The sequence below is a fragment of the Pangasianodon hypophthalmus genome, chromosome 16 (genome assembly GCF_027358585.1).
Source record: "Pangasianodon hypophthalmus isolate fPanHyp1 chromosome 16, fPanHyp1.pri, whole genome shotgun sequence".
Taxonomy (NCBI): domain Eukaryota; kingdom Metazoa; phylum Chordata; class Actinopteri; order Siluriformes; family Pangasiidae; genus Pangasianodon; species Pangasianodon hypophthalmus.
In genome coordinates this window covers 21,505,845-21,530,798 of record NC_069725.1, presented here as the reverse complement: position 1 = coordinate 21,530,798, position 24,954 = coordinate 21,505,845, and the positions used below count along the sequence as shown (strand labels likewise).

The 24,954-nt window shown below is 37.5% G+C and overlaps 1 protein-coding gene across 1 annotated transcript in view; it reads right to left on the bottom strand.

The window, feature by feature from the left end:
* Positions 1 to 24,954, bottom strand: part of vdra (vitamin D receptor a) — a 71,142-nt gene that overhangs the window by 23,116 nt on the left and 23,072 nt on the right. Inside the window, exons 2-3 of the mRNA XM_026920124.3 lie at positions 8,070 to 8,217; positions 2,718 to 2,848 (exon numbers count right to left, since the gene is read on the bottom strand). Coding sequence (XP_026775925.1) covers positions 2,718 to 2,848; positions 8,070 to 8,217 — 279 coding nt within the window. The remainder of the gene's footprint in view (positions 1 to 2,717; positions 2,849 to 8,069; positions 8,218 to 24,954) is intronic.

Sequence of the window (24,954 nt, the reverse complement as noted above, 5' to 3'; positions counted from 1 at the left end):
AATTTATACCAGTATTCCTATCATAAAGATTTACATAGAGATTGTTTATCTTTATAATGGATTATCCACAGTCACTGGAAGTGTTTTATTCCCTTACACCACAGCGATTTGACACGATAATTTTCTTTTAGTAATTAAAGAACACCACTTTATACTTTTAATCCAGTTATAGTTACACTTATTGTTATGAAACAACATCGAAACAAGTCAGTTCCTGTTATCACTTTAATTCGGACTAGCTTCAGGCAGTTTATTTCAATTTAGGCGTGTACACGTGATTATATGTGTATACCAGTGATTATATGAATCACTGTTAGGTTATTAGGCTGTGGATAAATGAATCCACCAAGATGAATTAAATCACAATATTTGTCCAAACCGAGCCTGAAGTGAGAAAGCAGCCTTTCTCCAAAAGCCTGACTCCAGCTGGAGAAGTCACAGCGACACATCCTCTTCTACACCTCCAGCTGCATGCTCTTCTGCACTTCCACAGCTTTGACCTTTGACCCTCTGTCCTGGAACGGCTGCCTTTGTGAAACAAAGAGGCCCTTTTGTGCGCTGAGCGGATCAGCGCTGGATCGGTGAGAGGCGGGGTTTAGGCTCGATTCGGCCTGCGGGACTGTGTGTGAGCTACACTGCCATGCTGCTCTCCTCCTGCCAGCCGGGGAAAATCTGGGGCGCCGTATTGTGTAACTTTGCTGGAGGAAAAAAAGGGCGTTGTTGGACATTTTTTCTCCCACTCTCTCTGTCTCTCTCTCTTTCTATTTTTATGGCACTGTTTTGTTTGAGGTCCGTAACAGTGCTGTCCATTTTAGACACTATATTTAAACAGAAGCTCCATCAGACCTGAAGCAGCACTGAAAAGCCGTAAAGGATTTGTGTGTGTGTGTGTGTGTGTGTGTGTGTGTAAAGGCAGGATCCTCTGACATGTATTTGACCTTTGCCAACAGCTCATGGTTTAATAAACTGATTAATCATTAACTCTTGTGCAAATAAATCATGTTAAGATAATAAATGGGATTTTCATGATTTTATGATTTTATGATATCATTCAGGTACATCATAGCACCTCTAACATACATTCAGGTGACAAATTAAAGGTTAAACCAACAAAGATTTTGTAGTAACGTGTGTGCGGTCGCCTTGGCACAGATTCTACACGTCTCTGGAACGGTTCAGTGATGAACACCGTTCTGCCAAAAGATATTCTTTCAGTTGGTGTTTTGATGATGATGATGACGCCAAAACTTCAGACTCTAAAATCTCCTCATAGGTGTTCAATTGGATGGGGTTCTGGTAAGTGCTAAGGTCATTCACACACACATATATAATGCATCATTTTCATTCTCATCACACCATTCAGGGAGTGTGCACTGAAGGTGTGGGCGGGGTCATCCTGGGAAAGACCACACCCATCAGGAGAGAAATGTGTCATTGTAGGATAAAGGTGAGGAGTTGGAAGAACTTTGCACTGATCTGCAGTGACACTTCTCTCTACAGGGACAAGGTGACACATGGACTCGCCTGCTTGTTGAGAACATAGCGAAGGATGACTCATTTCATCTCTAGACTTGTGCTTATGGTTTTAGTGTCTTTGTAATGAAGGGTTTATGTGGACGGGCATTTCTTGCTGACAGCCTCATCTCATCCTGCAACATTCTCACTCACCTGAAGAACAGTCACTCCTCCTTTTTTCACACTGAAAGTGCACTTCTGATCACAATTTCCAACCCTAGCTACTTACATCTTTCTCATAGCTCTAAGTGCAGTCATTATTCCTACTGAAACACAGCCACTTAAATCCATCCATCCATTTTCTGTACCGCTTATCCTATACAGGGTCGCGGGAAGCCTGGAGCCTATCCCAGGAGACTCAGGGCACAAGGCGGGGGCAGAAGATGGGAGGTGCTAACCCGCAGGGCACAATCACACACACACACACACTACAGTGTAGAGATGTCAGTCAGCTATCAACACATGTCTTTGTACTGGGAGAGGAAACCAGAGTACTTGGAGAAAACAGCCAAAGCACAAGGAGAACATGCAAACTCCGCACACATGGGGCAGAGGCTTAAATTGAACCCCAAGCCCTGGAGGTGCGAGGCAAACGTTCTAACCACTAAGCCACCGTGCCCCCTGCTACTTAAATCTTAAATGAAATTCCACCTTGAACGAGTTTCATATTATTTTCTTCATAAATGAACATGATCTTCATTCATATCCAAGACTTATTTATTAATAAAAATCTAAGTTTACTTTTTTAATTTACCCACAATGCTGATAGTGGTGTCTGTGGGATTTAGCCCTCGCTTCATCTCGACCTAAAGAGAGTGATGCAGCAGCGCTTTAGTCCTACAGTCTGTCCAGCTCCCTCACTCCTTCATCTGTACCCTCTGCTCAAACAGATCAGCGTTCAAAGATTCACTGCAATCTTGAGCCGAGTCTCCGCTGTAACTCGGTGCAACTGCGTTGTATAGCCGCACTGCATTCTGGTACTCCGAGTCCAACGTTTGCACCAATGGCGTCACTGCTTCTACGCTGGATTTCTCATTAATATGACGTTGAACTTAACTGGAAAACGGGGAGTCAGAAAAGAGGCTTTGCTGTTTTGTTTTTAGGAATGAATAGCAAAAGCTGAGTGTTATCCCTAGTGTTTGAAACTGCTGATTTTTTTCCCTATTCAACACCACTGTATGTGCATATAAAACAAGACTCACACTCCTTCATCATGCCGATGTCGACGCAGCGCTTGAGGCGACAGGCTTGGCAGTGTCTGCGGTTGTCTTTGGTGATGGTGCAGCTGCCGTTAAAGGGACAAGTGAAACTGGCCTTCCGCTTCATACTGCGCCTGAGCAGAGCAGATACACACACAAAGCATAAAGCAGTGAAGAAACATTAACAGGTTATACATTCAACTCTACGAATATTGGCACATTTCAAAAGATTATGGAAAATAAATATTACATATACTACAATTCAAATTATGCACTTTAATAAATGGAAAAAATACCTTTTCTCTAACTATATGCTATTCTTTTATATTATTATTGATTTTTTTATTATTTTAAATTGCTCTTGGTCCATAGACACTTTTCTGAAGTCTTCAACCCTGAAAAGGAAAGGGGGAAAAGTGGCCACTCATCTCTTTTATTTAAGACAAAGACACTAGAAAGGTTTACATCCATATCTAGGTTGTTTCTCATTAATTGCTGTACAGAACTTTTTCTTACAAGAAGAAGTAAATAAAAGTGTGCATGTAAACTTTTCTAGAGTTGACATCATAACTAAAGCAGACAAGTGGCAGATTTTTTCCTCCAAGCACCTGGTGGTTACTGTAAAACTGTATATAGGCACATTCCAGTTTTCTACTGTTACAGCCTTGACCGTGCCGTTTGAACGCGTCTGTGCTCACCGGTGCAAGTGATTCATAAATCACTTTCTAATTATCGTTATCAGTCTACAACTATTTAAGGCTCAATGAACCATTATAACATTAAAAGTTGATTATTAATGCCGAGTTGTGTTAAATCTTTGCCTTCAGCTAAATATAAAAAAGAAAGAAAAAAAAGAAAGAAAGAAAGAAAGAAAAGTTAACTTACTTGGGATTCAAACAAATTCACAAATTAGAATAAAAAGGAAACTTTTTCAATCATTCAGTCAAATAAATAAATAAATACATACATACATAAATAAGATAATTAATAAATAATTAAATAAGCAACTTGTGTAAGTGAGTAAATCAAGTAAGAAAATAAGTAAATAAACAAGTAAGTAAAAAATTAATAATTTCAGTTGACTTGTTCTTTCAAAAGACATAAAATAAAAATCTAAGAATTAAAAAATCCCATGTATGACATTAACACAGTGCTGCGCATTTTTACCATCTGTGTTAAGTGAAAATGTTAGTGTGATTTATTAACGCTGTAACTCTTATAAAAAGTCATAATGGAGAAGTGTCCGAAAAGTTACAGATCAAACACACTCTTCGCTCTGTAAACTGTCTGGGCTCCGCACCGCACGGGGCCAAGAGCCGCAGTGACGTGCTGCACACGAGGGTTATTTAAAAAGGGCTAAAATATTGCTCACATGGCTTAGCCACTCAGCTACACCCATCCTAAAACACACATACAGCCAGCCACCCCACAAAACACACTCGAACATGAACACACACACACACACACACACACACACACACACATACACACACAGAGCCACAACCACTTTGAGCCCTCCCTCCTATCCTTTTAATAGTAATGAACAGAAACATTTATTTCATGCGTGGTCACGCTGAACACACTCTCAAAGAACTTAGGAAAACACACGCCGCGTCTCCTGGCACACTGTTCCTATTCATACGCACAGGCTGACTACGCAGAGCTAAACACACACACACACACACACACACACACACACACACACATATACACACCAAAGTGCAAATTCAGAGGAAAAGACAGATTTAATCAGCGTTGAACTCATGTAGTTTACACTCATCTCAACACTTCAAGACTTAAAGGACTAAATGGATGTAAATGACAGATGGGCAAACAGGTTGTACCAAAATCTGTGTTTCTGTGATTTCCTGAAGAAAAATGTTTAAAATGCTGGAAAAAAAAACCTAACCACAATGAACAAAAAACAGCTCAATACTCAGAAATTCATTTAACAAATAATGGTTTGTATTTATTACCCCACAGTGATTGTGTAATATATTAACAGTGTTGTGACTGAATTCCATTCATAATTAATTACTATAATCATGTATTCATAGTTATTATAATAATTAAATATAATTAGTCTTATTATTAAAATAAATATCCTAGATAATACCCATGGGGCAAAAGATTATTGTATTACAAAATACGTTTCCACAATATTAGATCTTAAAATCTGTAATAAAAATGTTTAAAGATAAATACACCTTTTAGATTTAAGCAACCATTTTTGCTATTTTTTTGCTCAGAATATGTGTGTGTGTGTGTGTGTGTGTGAATTTCAAAAACAAATCAACTGTGCCCTTGAATCTCTGTATCTTTTCTACTGCTATTGCTAAATTTGATTTACTTTTAAACTCACTATCAGGAGATTGCATGCTAAACAACAGTGTGTACTTAAATCTCTGCTGAATCCCAGCAGATCTCAGCAGGCGCTGGGGTTATTCGTCATGTCGTTCACCCCATACCAGGGGACTGATGGTGTTTGATGTTACACCTGGCATCAAGTTGGAATTTATCAAAACAGAAAAACAGATGATAAACTCTGGCCCACCAGCTACCTTGGGGCCAGTTATCATGTGATACTGGATGAGTAGTCTAGACCAAACTTTTGGCAGTCATGGACCTCTTTAACTGCAAAATACACTATATGGCCAAAAGTTTGTGGACACCTGATCATCACAACCATATGTGCATGTTGAGCATCCCATTCCAGATTTATTCCTCTTTGCTGTTATAATAAGCTCCACTCTTCTGAGAAGGCTTTCCACTAGAGTTTGGAGCGTGGCTGTGGGGATTTGTGTTCATTCAGCTACAAGAGCATTAGTGAGGTCAGACACTGATGTTGGGATGTTGAGGAGGTCTGGGGTTCAGTCGGTGTTCCAGTTCATCCCAAAGGTGTTCAGTGGGGTTGAGGTCAGGGCTCTGTGCAGGACACTCGAGTTCTTCTACTCCAACCTTCACACACCATGTCTTCATGGAGCTCGCTTTGTGCACAGGGCCATCGTCATGCTGGAACAGGTTTGGGCCTCTTAGTTCCAGTGAAGGAAAATTGTAATGCTACAGACTATACAACTGTGTGCTTCCAACTTTTTGCCAACAGTTTGGGGAAGAAGCAAATATGTGTGAGGCGGTCAGGTGTCCACATACTTTTGGCCATATAGTGTAAATTCCAGGAACTCCATCGGTAAATTGTTTTTTTTTAAATGAACATAATCCACTAGTCAAATATTAGGTTATTTACGACATTATTAAATACAAAATTATTGTTTGGAATAGCTATTTAAAGTTTTATTTATTTATTTATTTTTAGGATTAAATCTATTCAATTCAAGTGAACAGACAAACAGGTTAATATGCTTAATAATTAATAAATATAATAGCTTTCATAATGGCGATCAGTTTTTTTTTAAAAAAAAGTCACGGACCACATGGTCATGCTTCACACACATCTGGACCATATTTTGAGAACCAATGGTCTATACATGGTGCTAGTATCTGATGTTGAAGCAGCATCCCATGTAGATTTCTCATCTAATTTAAAAAAATAATAATACAAATTTTTATAAAATGGGGGAAAAAACAACAAAAGCAAAACCTGTTTGCTTCATTTGCTTCATAGTTTATCATCATAATTTAATCTCTATTTAAAATCTGATATGCATATGCCTGGCAGTTACTGGCAGTACAAATCAAAAGATTACAAACGCAATATTTTTTCCTATTTTGAGAAGTTGTGCTTTGATAGGCTATCTCAGATTGCTATACAAAACAGCTTGGTTTTTCATCCGGTATGCCTTATGTAAGCACTGGTACTGTATCCGTTACGAAACCAGAGATGCTCTTATCTTCTCAGCATTAAAATCCAACAGACTATCAGCGCGGAAACCATGTTCTGAATTGTTTTTGATTTATATGTGGTGTAAACCACATGTACTGCTAGGCGGTGGGGTCTGGTTTTACACAGACAGGCCACACACAATTAACGTGTTCTAGATATAGCAACATACCATAATAAACAATAATCACAAGATTATTATTTAGATGGGGCATGTCAAAAGAATATGCTGTGCGGTTTTCCAAACATACTTTTTACACAACACACGCTGCCAGCCAAAAAGTTTTAAACACCCAGAGTTTCTTCGAAATGTATGTTTTATTACAGTTTACATCACAGCGTTGTTTACATCTCAAATCTGTTTGGTTAATTCATTTTCTACGCAGAAGTTCGTTGATGTTTCTATATTAACAACTTACATATACACTGTGTGTTAAAAAAAAGTGTAATTATTGATAGGGTGAAGCTTTGTATGTAACATTTATGGAAGGAGTCTCCAGTGTTAGTGTTATGTAACAGTTTTCCACCACAGGAAAGTCTTCAAAAAAAAAAAAGCTGGATTTTTTTTAACTTAACGAGGGAGGCTGGTGCGGGAGCGACTGTTTCTAACTGCTATAACAGAAGTGATATCTTGTTTCGTGAATGTTCCAGAATATTAAACGTAACTATAAATGGATAAAAAGTACAATGTTTGTTTTTAACGAATAAAAAATTGTTACCGTCGGTTCACTGTGGTATTATAAGAGGAACAAAGCATTTTGAGACACGCTGTGATGGAAAAATAATGAACGTCTGGGAGATTCTTTCCTACAGCAGCATAGTGCCATGTGTTTTATTCCTTACTAAATCACTATTATTGCTGCAGACGAAACAAAATGATAGAGAATAGCAACTAAGTATTATTAAATCATCACTCTCAGATCCTGATTTGACTCTAAATGAGTGCTTTATTAAAGGAAGGAGCACTTGGAGGGTAAAACTGTTAAATCTATAGATAAAATATTCATAAACAGCACTAGTATTAACTCTGAAACATAAATATGTAGTACCTAAAGTGCCTAATTAGAGTGATTTTTTTGTTTCAATAAAATAAAACAATTTCACATTTTACAATAAACATTTCTCAATTCATTTAGACCCATTCCTTCATTAGAACATTTAAAAAAATATATGCTAAAATATAGGGGGGTTCGAATCTTCCGACTGGCAGTGTACCAGGAATTTCTGCTTTATGCTGATGATCTGCTTACGAGTCTGTTAACAAATTATTCTAGTGATTGCTCCATGTAAATGATTGACCTGCTACTGTTGTGTAATATGTCAGTTATCATTCTCCTCTTTATTAAGGTGAAGTTCAAAGCAAATGCTGTGATAAACCGTAAACCAATATAATGCATCACATGGCTATCATGCCATAAAATGCCACTGGACCTCGACTTAAAACAATCATTTGTGTTTTGTAACGTGTCATTATAGGTTGGAGTTGGTGAATTTGTAAACACGCAGGTCGGCTTCACCTGAAAAAGCCCTTGCAGCCTTCGCAGGTCATGGCGTTGAAGTGGAATCCAGTGGCCTTGTCTCCGCAGACGCCGCAGATCCGCGGGGCGTTGCGGTCAAACTCATCCGTACCCTGTGCAGATGTGCTCACGGCCATGGCCTCCATTACTGAGAGAAAGAGACAGACAGGAAAAAAAGAGAATGAGAATGATATTAAAACCAGATAGATATTAGTTATATTAATTTACACCCCAGCGCTGTTGAATTCTCAATTCTGATTGGTCAGAATTGTTTTATTTTTTATATTACCCCACAGAGTACTCTCTTTCCCCTGTCAGTCACAGCGCAGCGACACCAGCCAATCATGGGAATCTCTGAGTTTGCGGAATGTATGTGGAAGAGGGCCGAAAGCACCTTTTTTTTTTTGTCTTAGCCATTCAAAAGAAAGAAAAAAGAAAGAAAGCCTGGTGAGGAAACGACTGTTTATTGGTGGTATAATATAAATGATAACTAGCATTAACCTGTTTTAGTTCACTATAAATGTATAAAAAGTATGATGTTATTCTTTAAGTAATAAAAAATGTACTCATTAGCGAGAAATAAAACACTTCAGGATGTAGAGTTATAGCAAAAGAATCTACTTTGAGCTAATATTTTCTTATAACCTCACACCCCATCCTGTTTTATTAAATTTTAAATGATTAAAAACTGAATTATTGCATATGTTCATCCCCAGCCGCTCCTATATTTATTAAAAATAGATTAATTGCTGTTTTGCTTTCTCCTTTTTCCTGACAGGTTATAACAGGTTAAGCACTGGTTACCCTCATATCACTCTCTTTATCACAGAAACACGCAGGAGAGAAGCTTATTTCAAAGCTTGCACAAGAGCACACTTGCAGTTCTGCAAACAACTGATAAAAATCAAGCTCTGCATGACAAAAAAAACAAAAAATCAATCAAAACAACCAAAAGGGGAGATTCAAATGCTACGCGCCGCTTTAGATGATAAATCTCACATCAGTATAAAATGATCAAACAGTATATATTCAGAAATCTTTAACACAATTAAAAAAAAATAATAATAATTTTTGCGTAATTTTGTCTTTTATGCTGCTTTCTTATCTTTTACAAAGAAGGCTGAAGTTCATAATCACGTTCAAATCAGAGTTCAATGCAGGCACAGGGAGGAAAAGGTCATGCAGATTCGGAAATCCCGGGAGGAAAAGGAAGAGGAAAAAGAACAAACGAGAGGCAGAATGGAGGTAACTGTATTACTGTACAACAGGTCATCTAAAGTTCACCTGCTAATCAAGGCTACAGTGTTATATAACAGCACCCACCCCTTCTATTCTATTCGACTCTACTCTAATTTCCACTCTATTATCTCTCAGTTTTATTCCGCGCTTCTCTATACATGCCGTTTGTGTTACTCCAGTCCTCTCCTGCTCTGCTCTGCTCCGCTCCATAGCAGCAGCCTTGATACTTTTCCCCCATGGCTCCTTTTTCATTCTCTATTTACTCAGTTCTTTTCCATTTTATTCTACTGCACTATATTCTACTTACATACCTCTTATATTCGACCCGCTTCTATTCTATTCTTACAGTGTAATTGTCCTGTAGTTCATTCGGTTCTACTCATGACTTTGTTCTATTCCACTTATATCTTATTCTATTCTTTTCAATTCAGTTATAGTCTATGCAAGTCTTTTAATCTATTCTCTTCGATGTACATCTACTTATTCTACTCTATTCATATCTTCATTCCATTCAGGTCGATGTGTGTGTTTTCTAATCCATTCTATCCTATTATATACACGTCTTCCTACTGTATTCTACACGTGTGTTTTATTCTTATCTACGTCCGTCTTCTATTCTAATCCTTTCTATTCAATTAATATCTTCTACTTCATAATATTCTATGTATTGTCTTCTAATTCATTCTGTTCTGTCTGCATACATCTTCTTACTCTATTCTACTTAAGTCTTCTATTCTATTCAATTTAATCTGATTATAGTCTATGCATATCTTCTAGTCAATTCTATTCAATTCTATGCATCTGTTCTATTCTTCTTTTCATCTAATCCATTCTATTCAATTCTACGCATCTATTATTTTCTATTTTCCATTATTTTTTTTTTTATTGTCATCTAATATACTGTATTCTGTCCTGTGTATTTCTATACACATACATCATATGTCTTCTATTCTCTTCTGTTGTTTTGCTTGGCTTTTATTCTATGTATGTCTTCTATTTCATTTCATTTCTATTATTTCTATTCTATTCTATTATTTCCATTCTATCCTAGTTCTGTCTTTTATTCTGTTCTACTTATGGCTTCTATTCTATACTATTCTATTCTATTTCAGTCTGCCACTTTATGAAATCTATGTAATCTATGAAATCTTGTCATCTTTTCTACTGCCCACACTGATTTAAAGGTGTGAAAACCCAGACTGCACAATACCTCACGACGCAGGTGTACATGCTGCACAGCGGTACGAATTTAAATGGTAACAACGCTATTAGTCACCTCGGTGTGAAAACATTAAGCGCTCAGTCTGTGCAGATTTTACGTGATAAAACTTCAAAGCAAAAGGAGAGGCCAAAGAATATAAAATATATGTCAAAATCAATCTGTTTACATTTGTGTATCTCGCCCTATTCTCCACTATTCTATCCCATGCTACTCTATACTCTATATTCTACTCTATTCTAATGCATTCTCTGCTCTTCGCTATTCTAATGCATTCCCTGCTCTTTGCTTTTTGACCTTATTGTTAGCTGACATATTGTTGAACCTGTCTTCTCATTCACTGCATGTGCATTAGCTGCACATTATGTACACATGCATTTAAACAGAAATGTGCACCTTTAATACGCAGTACCACAGACACCCCGTGTGCACCTTATGAGCATGAATAAGCATCCATCATCAGTGCTCACAGTGTCCAGGTCGTGCATGTATGCGTAGTCAGAAAAACAACTACAACAACAAGGAATAATTAATGTGAGTGATCATCTCCCATGAGAGATATACAGAGAGCATAATAGAGTAAATAGGGAGATCTGGAATGTGAGTGCCTCAGTCGTTAAAGGCATGATTTCCACGAAGAGTGACGCCGAGACCGACGGCACCAGCTGCAGTAATGGAAGGGGGCCGTGCCGAAGTGGCCACAGCTTCCTGGAAGCCATCAGCCTGTTTTCCACACTGCGAGGTTAGAACAGCTCGCACAGCGAAGCTGGAACACACTCATGCATTTGCACATTTACACACACACATTCACATTCATGCACATTCGGCTGGTAAAGACCAGACTGTGCCTTTGTTTACTGACAGACGAGCTGCAAATTCATTTGTGCTCGGAATTACAGGGGAAAAAAAAGTTTTAAAGCAAATACAAAACGATAAGTTCAATTCAAGACTCAAATTCTTCCCAAAAGCTTAAAAAGCAAACTAAACATAAGGCAACATAATTTTAAAAAAAAGATTATTAGCCAAATTGCTTCCTTTACGTAAAATATGAAGATCCTTTAAAATCCTAACAACAGTTTTGCCCAATTAAAAACAATAAATAAATTTTAAAAATCTGCAAATTCCAGCTGTGCAGTCGGCAATGCTATTTTGTTATTTTGCATAAATAAAACTATATAAATTGTACTCCAATCTGTACTCATTTAAGTATTTCTTTTAAATATTACACACATTCAGCAAATTCCATTAATTTTTTAAATTTCTAAATAAGCTGTGACGTTTGAGCTGCTCTCCCCTTTGCTCGCTACATCATCTGACAGAGTTAAACAAACATGTGGACGACAGATAGCATACTGCTTAGCAGCTACCTGCTCCAACAGTTAAATCTGGCTTACTGTGCAAATGTTCCTATGCAAATTTGCATGCAAGGTGGATTTGTGAACTTTGTTTACATAGCTTAGTAATCAGATATACTGGCAGAAATTTGAGAAGCAAAACAGTGGTTTTGGCAGGAATCTCGTGAGGCCCGGAGACTTCCCTCTTTTCAAAGTCGTTTTCGAATCACATGACTCTTACATAACCGATGGTATGCAGCTCTGGAATGGGCTGGAATGCCGGAGCGGGCCCGCGGCTCCGGGCCAACATACACCACTGCTTCCAACATCACTGCAGGCGGACTAATTTTCTGTCAGCGCAGTCGGAGTTGGCCTGTTTTTCAGCACCCCTACGTCTCTAAACGTATAGAGCTAAGTGGAGTCATGCTGAACGAGTAACCACTGATCACATGACGGTAGAGCCTCAAAAACCTCACAACAATATTATTACTGTAGCCTTAAACCACACTCAGGCATTTATAAGCGCTTCTCATGAAGTGGAATTTTAAAAACAACGGGCACACGGGGCACATCATTAACTGACATAAATTAAAGTGCGTATTCTAAATAGTAAATGAGGTTCATATAATTTGTAAAGATCGATTCTAGTGCAGTATTTAAATGGTAAATACAAATACAAAGTTGTTTATCTAACGTGTAAACATAAATGAGTGGTTTATCTAGCTTGAATTTGAGTAGTTTATCCAGCTTGTAAAAATATGAGTTGTACATATAAACTTATATAACTCACATATAAATTTGAGGGGTTTATCTCACTTATAAACGTACATTTAAAAATCTAAATTGTAAATCTAAATTGTAAATCTAAATTGTAAATATAAATCTGAGTTGTTTATCTAACCTGTAAATATAAATTTGAGTTGTTTAATTGAATTCTAAATATTATACTTGAGTTGTTTATCTACTTTGTAAATATAAATTTAAATTGTTTATCTACCTTGTAAATATTAAATTTGAGTTGTTTATCTAACTTGTAAATATAAATTTGAGTTGTTTATCTAACTTGTTTATCTATCTTGTAAATATACATTTGAGTTGTTTATCTAACTTGTAAGTATAAATTTGAGTTGTTTATCTAACTTGTAAATATAAATTTCAGTTGTTTATATATATATATATATATATATATATATATATATATATATATATATATATATATATGTGTGATTTTCAAACTGACAAAAGTCAAACTGAGTGTTTTATCTAACTGGTCAAGATCAATTCAATTTGAGTTTGTCTTGCTTATAAAAAAAAAAAAAATTAGTTATCAATTCTCTGCAGGTGATTTGAGAGGTTTATATAATTTGTTCATCCTGAGATCAGTGCATTATTAAAATGCTATAAATCTGACTGGTTTATCTACCTTGTAAATATAAATTTGAGTGGCTTATATAACTTAAAGTACTCAAATTTTACAAGTAGTTTATCTAGCTTGTAAGAATTATTTGGAGTGGTAAGGATAACATTTGGTTAAATGGTAAGGATAAATTTGAGAGGGAAAAAAAAAAGGTGGTTTATCTGTGCTGATCCTGTGACCACTGCTCAGGCACTCTTTACCTATAAATAGTCAATTGCATGCTTGGCACACATCAGTACACACAAATCCACATGCATACATGTGGTTGAGACATCACTGTGCCTTTGTTTAATGACAGAAAAGTGTGTACCTGAATTTAATGAAAGAGTTTTGAGTTTCAAGATTTAAAGATAATCCAAAAATCAAAGCCTAGGCATGTCCATCGACGTATTAAGTTTCCTTCAAATGATAAATTCTTTCCCTGGCACAAGCACAAAGTCAACAAAACAAAGACTGTGGCAACACACTCATGAAAATGATAAAGGACTATTAAACATAGCACTTCCTTTGTAGTTTGCGTAACCACTTTATAAAGGAAATATTTCACACCCACGTATACGCTGGTCTTTTTTTTTTATCTCTTGAAGTTAATAAAGCAAAAAACATAAACAAAACAAAAAAAAAAAAACATAGCTTGTCATATTAGCATGCCCTGTTAGAACTCTTACAAAGCACTGACACTGGAGACTCCTTCCAAAAATGTTACATAAATGTTTCTTTACAGAAAATGTCACCATATCAATGACTGTATTTTTTTTAAAAAAATCTTTTTACGTGCACGATCCATCATACAAGTCCCTGTGATTTAGTGGTTACTATAGAAACGATATATACTTTTGACTTGCCTTGTAGCCGGGACTACAATCAGAGATGCTGTTAATCAACAAATTAAATATAATCAGGGTTTTTTTTTCAACCACAGATCACATGGAACATGATATTAATATACAAGTGGAGAAACGTAATCCATTTTATTGTGTCCCCCTGTACAGGTTGTGCTTTGTTTACCCATAATCCCACAGAGATAAGAAGCAGGATTATGTTTACAGTAGAACCTTTGGAATGCAAAGCAGGTAACAAACCAGTTGCGTATGTAGTAAAAATGAGGCTTTTATTACAGCGTCGCATTGTGTCAAGACAGCACCAGCGTGTCAGTCAGCAGCTGCTGTAACTCGATCGCGAACGGGAACAAAGCCAGAGTGAACAAACGAAGTGCACTAGAGTCTGTAAACATGCGCCGTGTTGTCTTCCCTTCCACGTCACACGGTGCAGAACATCCTTCTGTTAAGACGATCATTCTCATATCCGAGGTCAAGACGTCTTCATGTTGAGACCGAGATTACCGAAATGAATAGCTAGGCTAATCCATTGCCGTGTCTAGTTACATTTTAATGGTTGTGCTCGGAATGTACCACGGTTATTTTGTGGTAAAAGATGACCATGGGACGGAACTCGCTATTTTAATGAGGTGCTTTTAATATGCACTGCGCCTGCTTTTCAAACTATTTTTGAAACCATCTATTTATTAATTTGATCATTATATAATTGCAATATAGCGAGCCAGAGAGTCAGCGGTTAAGTCGGTTTTTGAATGAAAGTGGATGCCATATGAATAAATCGAAAAAATTATCGATGTTCTTGATGAATTTATAAGATCGCATTCATCATAAATTGAAAAGATTTTTTTTAATGTAAAATTTTCACGGTACGATAATCTAGTCTATCACAGTTTCATAGTCTTACAATATTAATTAACTTTTTAAAACAAGATGGTGGTACTTCTTCTCTTGTTTTTGGAACGACTTTTCCATAAAATCTCAGGCAGTATTTATCACGTTGTTGTTATACACTGAAGGAAAGAGTGGCTATGAGGAAAGGCAGATGCCAAAAAGCGATTGTTATTTTTCGTTTAGCTGTGTTTTTTTTTTGCGTGTATCATGATAAAGTTACACACATGCTCCGAGTGGCAGCAGAGGAAACAATGTAACGTGTTTACATCAGTAACAGATTACACAGTTAAACACTGTTAGTGCAGCTGAGAAATGGAAAGTATGCTGTGGTATGATTTATGCTTATACATTTTTTTTTAGGAGTCACATCCGGACGCAAAGGGGATGAGAATTACGGGATTAAATGGATGATAATAGATGTATAGGAAATGTAGTTAAATCGTTATTTTTAAAAGATCAGCAGTGACATTACGGTCGGATCATACGCCGTGAGTAACTGTGAAACAAAAACATAACATAAAGCGTATAATTAGAGAAATATTTTGTGGGTAGATACGCAACTTGTTAAGGATACACTTTTAGAAAGTATCTCTTAAAAAAAACTTCATGTCTATCCAGAAAGAAAATTCCCAGCAGTATCAAGCTGGGTTCCTGAGCCAGACTCTTAACCCTCAACTGCTCAACTGTATGATTTTACAATGAAAATGAAGTATGTATTATTTGAAAGCAGGCAGCTTTGAGTAGAAATCTTGCTCTGGGCACAACTTCACTTATACTATTACTCTAAAATTGTGTTTTGCTCATAAATCTAAGCTTGTCTGTAGCCCTTGTGGTAGCATACCACCTCGGAGCTGCTCCACAACCCAAATAACAGTAAGGCCAGAAAAGCCTGGGAAGGAGGGGAAAAAAACATCCAGACTACCTGTGAGAAGCGGAGAGGGGGAGCGCTTCCAAATGCCCTAGATCTGCACACAACAACTCTGAACTTTGGACCTTGTTCTTCGGCACTGGCGGGAAATGAAAAGGGCCGCCGTGTAGCTGGCAGCCAGACAAAAAAGTAGAGGGGGGAAAAAAAAAAACTAGCGAAAAAAAAAGAGCTGCTTTGCGGTTGAAAGTGGTACGAGAGGCCCTCCATCCTGAGCAGGGAGAGAAAAATGAGTCGTCCCGCTCACTCCTCTCTGGAGCCGTGATGCTGTGCTGCTACTGTGTGCAGTACTCAATGCTTTCCAAATCTCTGGACGTTCCACACAAATTAGCTTATTGATTACCTAACGGTTAAGGATGATGTGTGGTCTTTGGGGCTAGCAGGAAAAAAAATGGTTTGAGGCATGCAAATGAGAGACACATGAGCCAGCGAAGGAAACGCATGATTTATCAGGGCTCAGATCAGTCAACTGGTTGTGATTTGTAACGATCTGTTAATGGATCAAAGCATCTGGAGGAAATATCCTTTCGGCTTATTGTTAAGAATATCACAATCCAGAAATGAGACATTAATGAAGACTGATTTATTAGATTCTCAAACTAGAAACTGGAGTAAAAAAAAACAATAATGTGCAGTTATTGTAAGGAATATATGCAAAACTATACAACTATATAATAATAATAATAATAATAATAATAATAATACCACAGCGCAGCTGAATTCTCAATTCTGATTGGTCAAGAAAGGGTTGATTAATATTCTATAACAGCTGACAATAGTGCAGCTGCAAATCACTTGTGCGCTTGTTATTATTTCTGTAGTAACAGCTCATTCATTAGGAAGTTGATATGGTGAACCTTTATTTAACATTTATGTAAGGAGTCTCCAGTGTTAGCGCTAATTTGTTGTAACACTCAGTAACTTTTACACCATGGGAAAATCTTCAGGACTTTGCACTTTGCCATTTCTCGGTCACATGCAAGTTGTGTTTTTTTCTTCAAGAGTGAAACAAACGGGTGAGTGAACGACTCTTTATAGCGAAAACAGGAGCTAACCTCTCTCACGAATGTTCCACGACATTAAATGTGACTATAAATGGATAAAAAGTATGGCATATCGTTCGTTAATAGCTAAAATAATGTCAGTGTTGTCAGGTTTTTGTGGTGTAAAAAGAATAAACACTCCAGGATGTGCTGCAGTAGGAAAATAATCAACTTCAAGGTGGCCATCACTGATTATTTTCCTTTAACAGCACACCCCCAAGGGTTTTAGTCATTAGATATTATAATACAGTCTTGTAAACCTACAAGATCTTTTGATAATTAAGTGTTCTTAGCCATTGTTGTACTTTTCTGATAGGGAGTCACTCTGTGGTAGGGTTCTACACAGAACCAACTGAAGAACTCTTATATTCCAGTCATTTTTTAATCCTGTATTACTTCTGCCACTCATTGTGGTGACACCGTACAGCAGACCATCCAGCTTCAGCGTAAACACACATCATGCAGAAGATCAGCAGGAAGTCATTTAATGATCCTTAACGATGGATAACAACTTGAAACTTTAGACTCCCAGAGCTTAAAAATCAACTCGGAGCTAGCAATACACACACACACTTTGGAACTTGGTGAATTCTGTGCAGCTTTTCCCGTGGGAATGATTGACCAGGCATCAATATTACACATGTGTTCAGAGTTCGGAGAATAAAGAAATAACACATAGATAAGTTCTTCAACATGATCATGTTGTTTCATGTGAACACGTCATATGAGTGTGAAGGGCAGAGTAATTCACGCCTGCTGAATTCTCAATTCTGATTGGTCAGAAGGTGATGATTAGTTTTCTATAACAGCAGCTCTGACAGTAGTTCTGGCTAAAAGGCAAATCACCGATTTAGACCTATTCTAATGCAGTTGTTCTAATATGTTATTGTTTCTATAGTAATAAGAAATTGTTGATATGGTGGGTGAAGCAGATGTTTATTTATTTGTTCATTGACTTTATAGCTGCTTTATCGTATGTGATAACGGAAACTAACCTATTACGTGGCCGTTCAACAACAATAAATGTAACTATAAACCCATAAATAGTACAATGTGTTATTGTTTACTTAATAATAACATGTAATAGTTGGCAAGTTGCTGTGGTGTAAGAGGAATAAAAACAAATAAAGTAAAACACCACGTGTTTTATAAGATCGATTAACAATGTTGGTGTGTATAATAAAGCAGTAAGCACACAGAGTTTAAAAAACTCCCAAAATCCCTCAGAGTATAATATCTGGCTAGTGGTTGTCATTCTCCATTGACGGATAGAGTAAAAGAGGGCTGGCAAGTTGCCTGTGCGAACTTGTGAAAAAAATAAACAAAATAAAAAAGTGATTCAGCCCAATATTTAGTCATTACCCAACATTTCAACACTGGAGTTCAAAAATCAAACTTGACCAGCTGTATTTACAATAAAGTTCAGTTAAAAATGACACAAGACATGAGAACAGTGAATGAACCACATATTTGTGTTTATTCTGATTACCCTATAGTCCAGTCATTCTCGTACAAACACTATATGGACCTGAATAGAAAAACAAATGAACACAGAAACAAATGCAACAAAGAGCGTTGATTTGTATTTTGCATGATTCATAGAGTGCTTGTGGATTGAAACGTTGGATAAAATGGATTCCCTCAGCTTCTCAAAACAAAAGCGTTCACTCTGTCGTCGATTGCTCTATCGCAGGCATCTCTAACACGCCGCTCTCGAGCTACCAGTAACTCCCTGTCTGCATTTAAGTAACTCACCAAATGGTGACACTTATAAAAAAATCCAACAATCCATTCATTAAATGAACGCACCCTGGAAACACGTTTCCATTTCAATCCAATCAAATAAACAAAGGGATTATTTGTGACGTCGGCTTTCAATCAAATGAAGTAGGACACTGCCAAATTTGTCAATTTACTAGGCATGTCAGTTACGCCGAATGATGGAGACTAAGCTAATGTAACAAATAAAATCTCCATGAATGAAGAAAAAGTTCAGGCCAAGAAAAGGCAGAAAACATACTTTTCCAGGAGGAATGGAAATAACAATGAAAAGTGTGTGTGCCTCATCTGCGGTACAAGCATCTCATTCGGAAAAAAATGTAACACTGAGCGGCATTTTGCTACAGTTCACAGCAACTTATCATTCCTACAGGGAGCAAGCTACAGAAGGACAAGGTAAAGGACCTGAAAGCACTTACAAGACAGCAATTTCTTTTCGCTAAACTGACAAAGAACAGCAACGCAGCCATTGTGGCATCGTTTAAAGTGGCGCACGTCCTAACAAAGCCCAAGAAGCCCTTCACCAATGGTGGGGTAGTAAAGGAAGCGGTGACTGTGATGGCCAATGAAAAGCTGTTCAAGGACCACAGAAGTAAGACAGAAATGAAGTCAGCTATTGCTATAATCTACAGCTTGGTGGCAAGGAGAGATCAGAGGAGACGGCTGGAATGGGACCTAGCAAGGTGCAAATGGTTTTCAGGTAAATGTGATCAGCAGTGTTCATCTGGACGGTGTTTGATGATGGACATCTGGACAGCGTTTGATGATTTTTTTTTAACATTGCTTCCAATGAAAACCACTTCCAGAGGCGTTGATATCTACGAGGTTTTGAAGCCCTACTTCGTGGAAAGAATTTCCACTGAAAATCTAGTGGCTATAACAACACACACAGCACCAGCATATCGCAGTCTGCAAGGATGAATTTCTGAACTATCACTTCATCGTTCGAGCAAAGGCTGAACAACACAAAAGATTCAAACTGTTTCTTGAGGAATTGTGTGCTGAGTATGATGATGTTCTTCTCCACACTGGAATCAGATGGCTAAGCAGGGGTAAGATACTACAATGCTTTCTTTCCTTGTTTAATGAAATCAAAGCCTTCATGGAATCAAGGAAGGAAGACATAACCCTATTGTCTGACACTTGTTGGCTGCTTGATCTTGCATTCCTGACAAATATAGCAGGGAAACTGAATCTCCTGAACCAATCCGCTCTGAAAGTCGGCTTTATTTGGCTGCACATGCCTTTGTGAAGCAGCGTTTTCTGAGATAAATGTAATTAAATCTAAATTCAGAACACGGCTGACAACACTTAAATGACTCTATGAGAGATAAGTTGATACACTCCAGTATAGACTTCTCTCAATGACTACAAGCTCTTGGCCACTTTCATTTTTTCAAAGATGCTCTTGAATGAAAAAAATGTTGGAGACCCCTGCTTACATTGTAAGTTTGAATCCAGAAGATACCACAACCATCAAAGAGCAAATTGGCCATGCTCTCTGGGTTGGAGAGATGGCGTTACTCTCTATCCTGTCAATCACAGCAACACTAGCCAATCACATGCTCATGTATGTGGAAGAGGGCGAATAGCGCTTTCCTCCGAGTGTGTTTGAGAAGTTTGTAAAGATGAAGCTTCATGTATTTCTGAGTAAGCACTATGCCTTTACCCTTCCCAGTTAACAGCAGCCGTGTGATAGCTGTTTAGTGACTTACGAAGATGTCGAAAAAATGTTAATGGACAAGAAGGCTGAAAACTTGACAAATTAAAGAAGCTGTGTGTATGAGGCCAAACGTTTGGAAACACCTGACCATCACACCCATATGTGGTTCTTCCCCAAACTGTTGCCACAAAGTTGGAAGTGCACAATTGTATAAATTGTCTTTATATGCTGTAGCATCATATATGCTGCCCTCACTAATGCTCTTGTAGCTGAATGAACACAAATCCTCACAGCCACGCTCCAAAATCTGGTGGAAAGCCTTCGCAGAAGAGTGGAGCTCATTATAACAGCAAAGAGGGGAAAAAAATCTGGAATGGGATGCTCAAAAAGGTGTCCACAAACTTTTGGCCATATACTGTATTAAAGAATACATTATTTGTCAGTATTATGAAACCAGAATGCATAGGGTAAACTGAGTAATTATGAGATTTAAAACTTGATCAGGTAAAAAGTATAAAAAAAAAAAAAAATTTTATTCATATTATAATTTAAAAACATAACAGCTTTTGCTTTTGGCCTTTCAAGGGCTTATAAATATGCTGATCCGGGCAGAAACTGAGTTTAACACCCACCTAATTAACTGGTGACTCATTGTATGTGGGAAGAGTAAGCACACAAATATTATGAAAAAAAGGCAAATTTTTGTGACAAATTTTGCTTTCACAAATACAGGTTGGTTTGTTTTGTATTAAGGGGTGAAATTCATTCTGACAGCCTTACACCACAGAGTACAACTACCCGTCTTATACAATTACGGTTGTCACGGAGTAACGGTTAGTTATAGCGTATGATCGAATGATGACCTCACCACTGGCTTTTTACCTGATCAAGTTTCTTACTCCAGAGTTTCACATTCCTTTTGTGTCTGGCTACGAAGCCAAAAAAAAAAAAAAAAAAAAAAAAAAAAACTGCCTCTGGACTCGCCCTAAATTATACTACAGCACTGAAACCCTTTAGCTGTGTATTCCTTTACTGATGGAAAAATCTTACATTGCTACCTCTGCTCCCACTCCTAGCACATTCCTAACTTTATCATACACAACAGCTAGCAAACACGTGTTTGATAGCTGACAATGTAAGAGATTTTTAATATGAAAAGAAGAAAAATTTCATTTTGGTTGTTTTTTATATACACAAGGATATCCAAAGAGACTTTTAGCCAAAGAATTGCTAATACATTTTTCACCACCAGCTTGGGTGTGTGTGTTTTTTTAAATTTGTTAATTAATACCAATAATTTTAGACCTGGTTATCATACAGTGAAAATTTCAATCCCAAACACTCTTCTACACAATGCACTCTCGTGAAATCAGATAAAGTGATCACATTTCAAATATATAATGAATGAGCTTTTAATTTTGGAATTACAAATCAAATCTGTCAAAAGCTAAAAGGCTTTCAGCAAGATGAGCTACAACTTATGAGTGTGTGTGTGTGTGTGTGTGTGTGTGTGTGTGTGTGTAAATGTAGTTCTGTCTGCTGCTGTATGTATTTGCGTGATGTTTTAACAATAATGTATGTTTATTTGGTCATGCCAGTCAATCCACAACTGCATTTAAATCTTTGGTTTAATTTGTTTAATTGGCAAATCAAATCAACTCGTGAATGTGATCGCAGCGAGACAGAGTGTTAACAGAGCTGTCTCACTGTGGGCCTGATGTGTGATAAAGTATCCACTGCTTAATCTCATCCCTGCAGGAAGACAGAAAGAAGATAAACGCCTCATTCTTGCTTTCTGCACCGCTCTCTTAGTCCATTACATTTACAAATGAAAAGGCATTAAACGGATTGGAATAAATAAGTCCAGGACGCTCTATAGAACACAATCAGGATTGATATATTTGATGAAACACTAATAATACACAAATAAAATCTTACTTAAGGCACATTAGCTCCTGGAAGCTGCAAGAACTGGAAAGAGAAACTAAAATGCAAAGTAGTATCTTTATGGGAAAAAAGAGCTTAATTTTCCCAGAGATCACACAGTCATAAATGATAATCACAGAGGTTAACCCAAGACTTACATTTATTACCTGAAAGCAGACCAACACTGACATTATGTTCCGCTGTCATCGTTATTCCCAGGCCCAGACGAAAAATGTGCCAAAGTTCAAGCATCTTCGTGTCAGATATAAATTCCCTCAGTGCCGCGAGCATATTCTCAAAATAAAAATGCGGATCTGGTATCAGATATCTCTCGTTGTTTATTTTTGTACCAAACCTGTTTTACACCTGAGATGTAGATAAGGAAAAAAAAAAATAAAATAGTGCTGGGAACTGACAAACAGATCGCTTGTTATTCTGTAATCCAGTGTGTTCAGTATAACTGGGTTACACTGAGATTTAAATACAATATTCAGTCTAAATGGAGTAAAAATTGCGTGTAATCAGTGATATGGTCGAGTTTTCTCTGAGGAGATGTTTATTTAGCATTCATGAAAGGAGTCTCCAGTGTGAGTGTTTTGTAACACTCAAATGTAAAGCTGTAACTATGTTTTTGCACCATGGAAGATCTTTCAAATGGTCAGGATTTTGTGCTTTCTGAATTGTTGGTAACATGACATGAGGTTGAGGGCACAGTGGTTTAGTGGTTAGCACATTTGTCTCACACCTCCGGAGTTGGGGGTTTGATTCCCACCTCCGCCCTCTGTGCACAGAGTTCGCATCTTCTCCCCGTGCTTTGGGGGTTTCCTTGCCCATTCTAAAGACATGCACTGTAGCATTTCCAAAGTGGCTGGCATGGTGTCCCCCGCCTTGTGCCCTGAGTTCCCTGAGATAGGCTCCAGGTTGCCCTGCAACCCTGTGTAGGATAAGTGGTACAGAAAATGGATGGATGACATGAAGTTGCAGTTTTATGAAATTTCAAGAGAGAGAGAGAAGAGACAGGTTGTTTTAACATAAGTGATTGGAAAATTGAAAATAAACCGTTATCTTGATAAAAATAATAATAAAAAAAATCTCACTACCATCCCAGTCTCTGACATATATTTCTGAGAAAGACGTGTGTGTGTGTGTGTGTGTGTGTGTGTGGGCATTCATGTCAACTAGTTATACCCTTGAAATCAGACACTATTCTCTAAAATCTATCTATTTTCCATCCAGTAATCATGCACTATTTTCCTTCACTATGACTTAGCAATGTATGTGTACTTTCTCCTAATCGAGCAGTTTCTTTAATAACACTATAGAAAGTGATGGAGCGCATTTTCAGAATGGGAGCAGCTGAAAAAAATGCATAGATCCTTTTAGCTGAGCTACCACAGCTTTATGTCAATCCAAGCCTGAACGCTTAATTATTCAAATCCTATAGCGCTGTGGCTGCGAGCTGCTTTACATGCCAGCTGAGTGTGACTGCAAGCACAGAGGCTCACCCCAAGGCTTGAAAGCAAGCGACACAGAGGAGGCCTGTTCATTAATTTAGACTTACCTGGAAATTTCTTAATCATCAAATATGAAGGGCTTCTACGTACCAAGTGGTTTCAAACTGCGCAATCAATGAGAGACATTTGGGAACGGATTTTTATTTTAGTCGTTTTACACAACAGGTTTACATCGATGTGATCATGTGACTGGTTTTCACTCTTCAAGTTCAAATGTCAGGCTAACGTAAGGGTGAGCAAGTCACCAGCCTGAGCATCCAGGACAAACAGATTGCGTTTCTAGCTGATTAAGTTTTCATTCGTAGCTGGTGGACAAGTAGGTTCACTAGCATTTATTTTCTATCGCACAGCGAACACTTTACGGTGCATAATCTTCCGAATCGCACCTCACAAAGCCATCATGTAAATCTCTACCAGCACAACATGCAGTCACCTCATAATTAAAAACATTGATCAAGCTGAATAATTGTTATTTTCTTATAACAGCACACCATTTTCTTGTTACATAAGTGCCTAAACTCCGCCTCCTGCTACTGAAAATGGCCGTTATTGCGGTTACATGTGGAGAACAGACCTGGAATAAAACTCTTCACTGATGTTAATTTTCTTTGACTTGCCTCCATGTGTGCTGTGTGCTAGCATATCCGTTGTGTATACTCGATGGCTGCTAATGACAACCAGAGTAAACAAGAAAAACCTCTATCGTCTTGTGCTTGCTTACTCAAAATGCTACAAATACGCTTCCTGGAAGTGAAACAGACTGTCAGGGAGCTCCAAACATGCCACTTTGTAAAAACTGAAACAAGGGTTCCCCATTCCAGTGTGAAATGTACACTATAAATAGCTAAGCGTGGAAATTGAGACCTTTCTGGATACAGATTTGTGCACTCTGATTAAATGCGTAGTTTCCACAAAAGACAGAAAATTAGAAAATTAAGAGACCCTCAAAAAAGACAGAAGGGTTTAATTTGATACAAATTTCAACCGTATTGAAATTTTTAGATCTGTAATATTAACTAATACATTGGGAAAAGGGTACGGAGCAATTCAGCAAACAGTTTTGACTATTGAGGTACCATTACAGAGCTCAGTATCC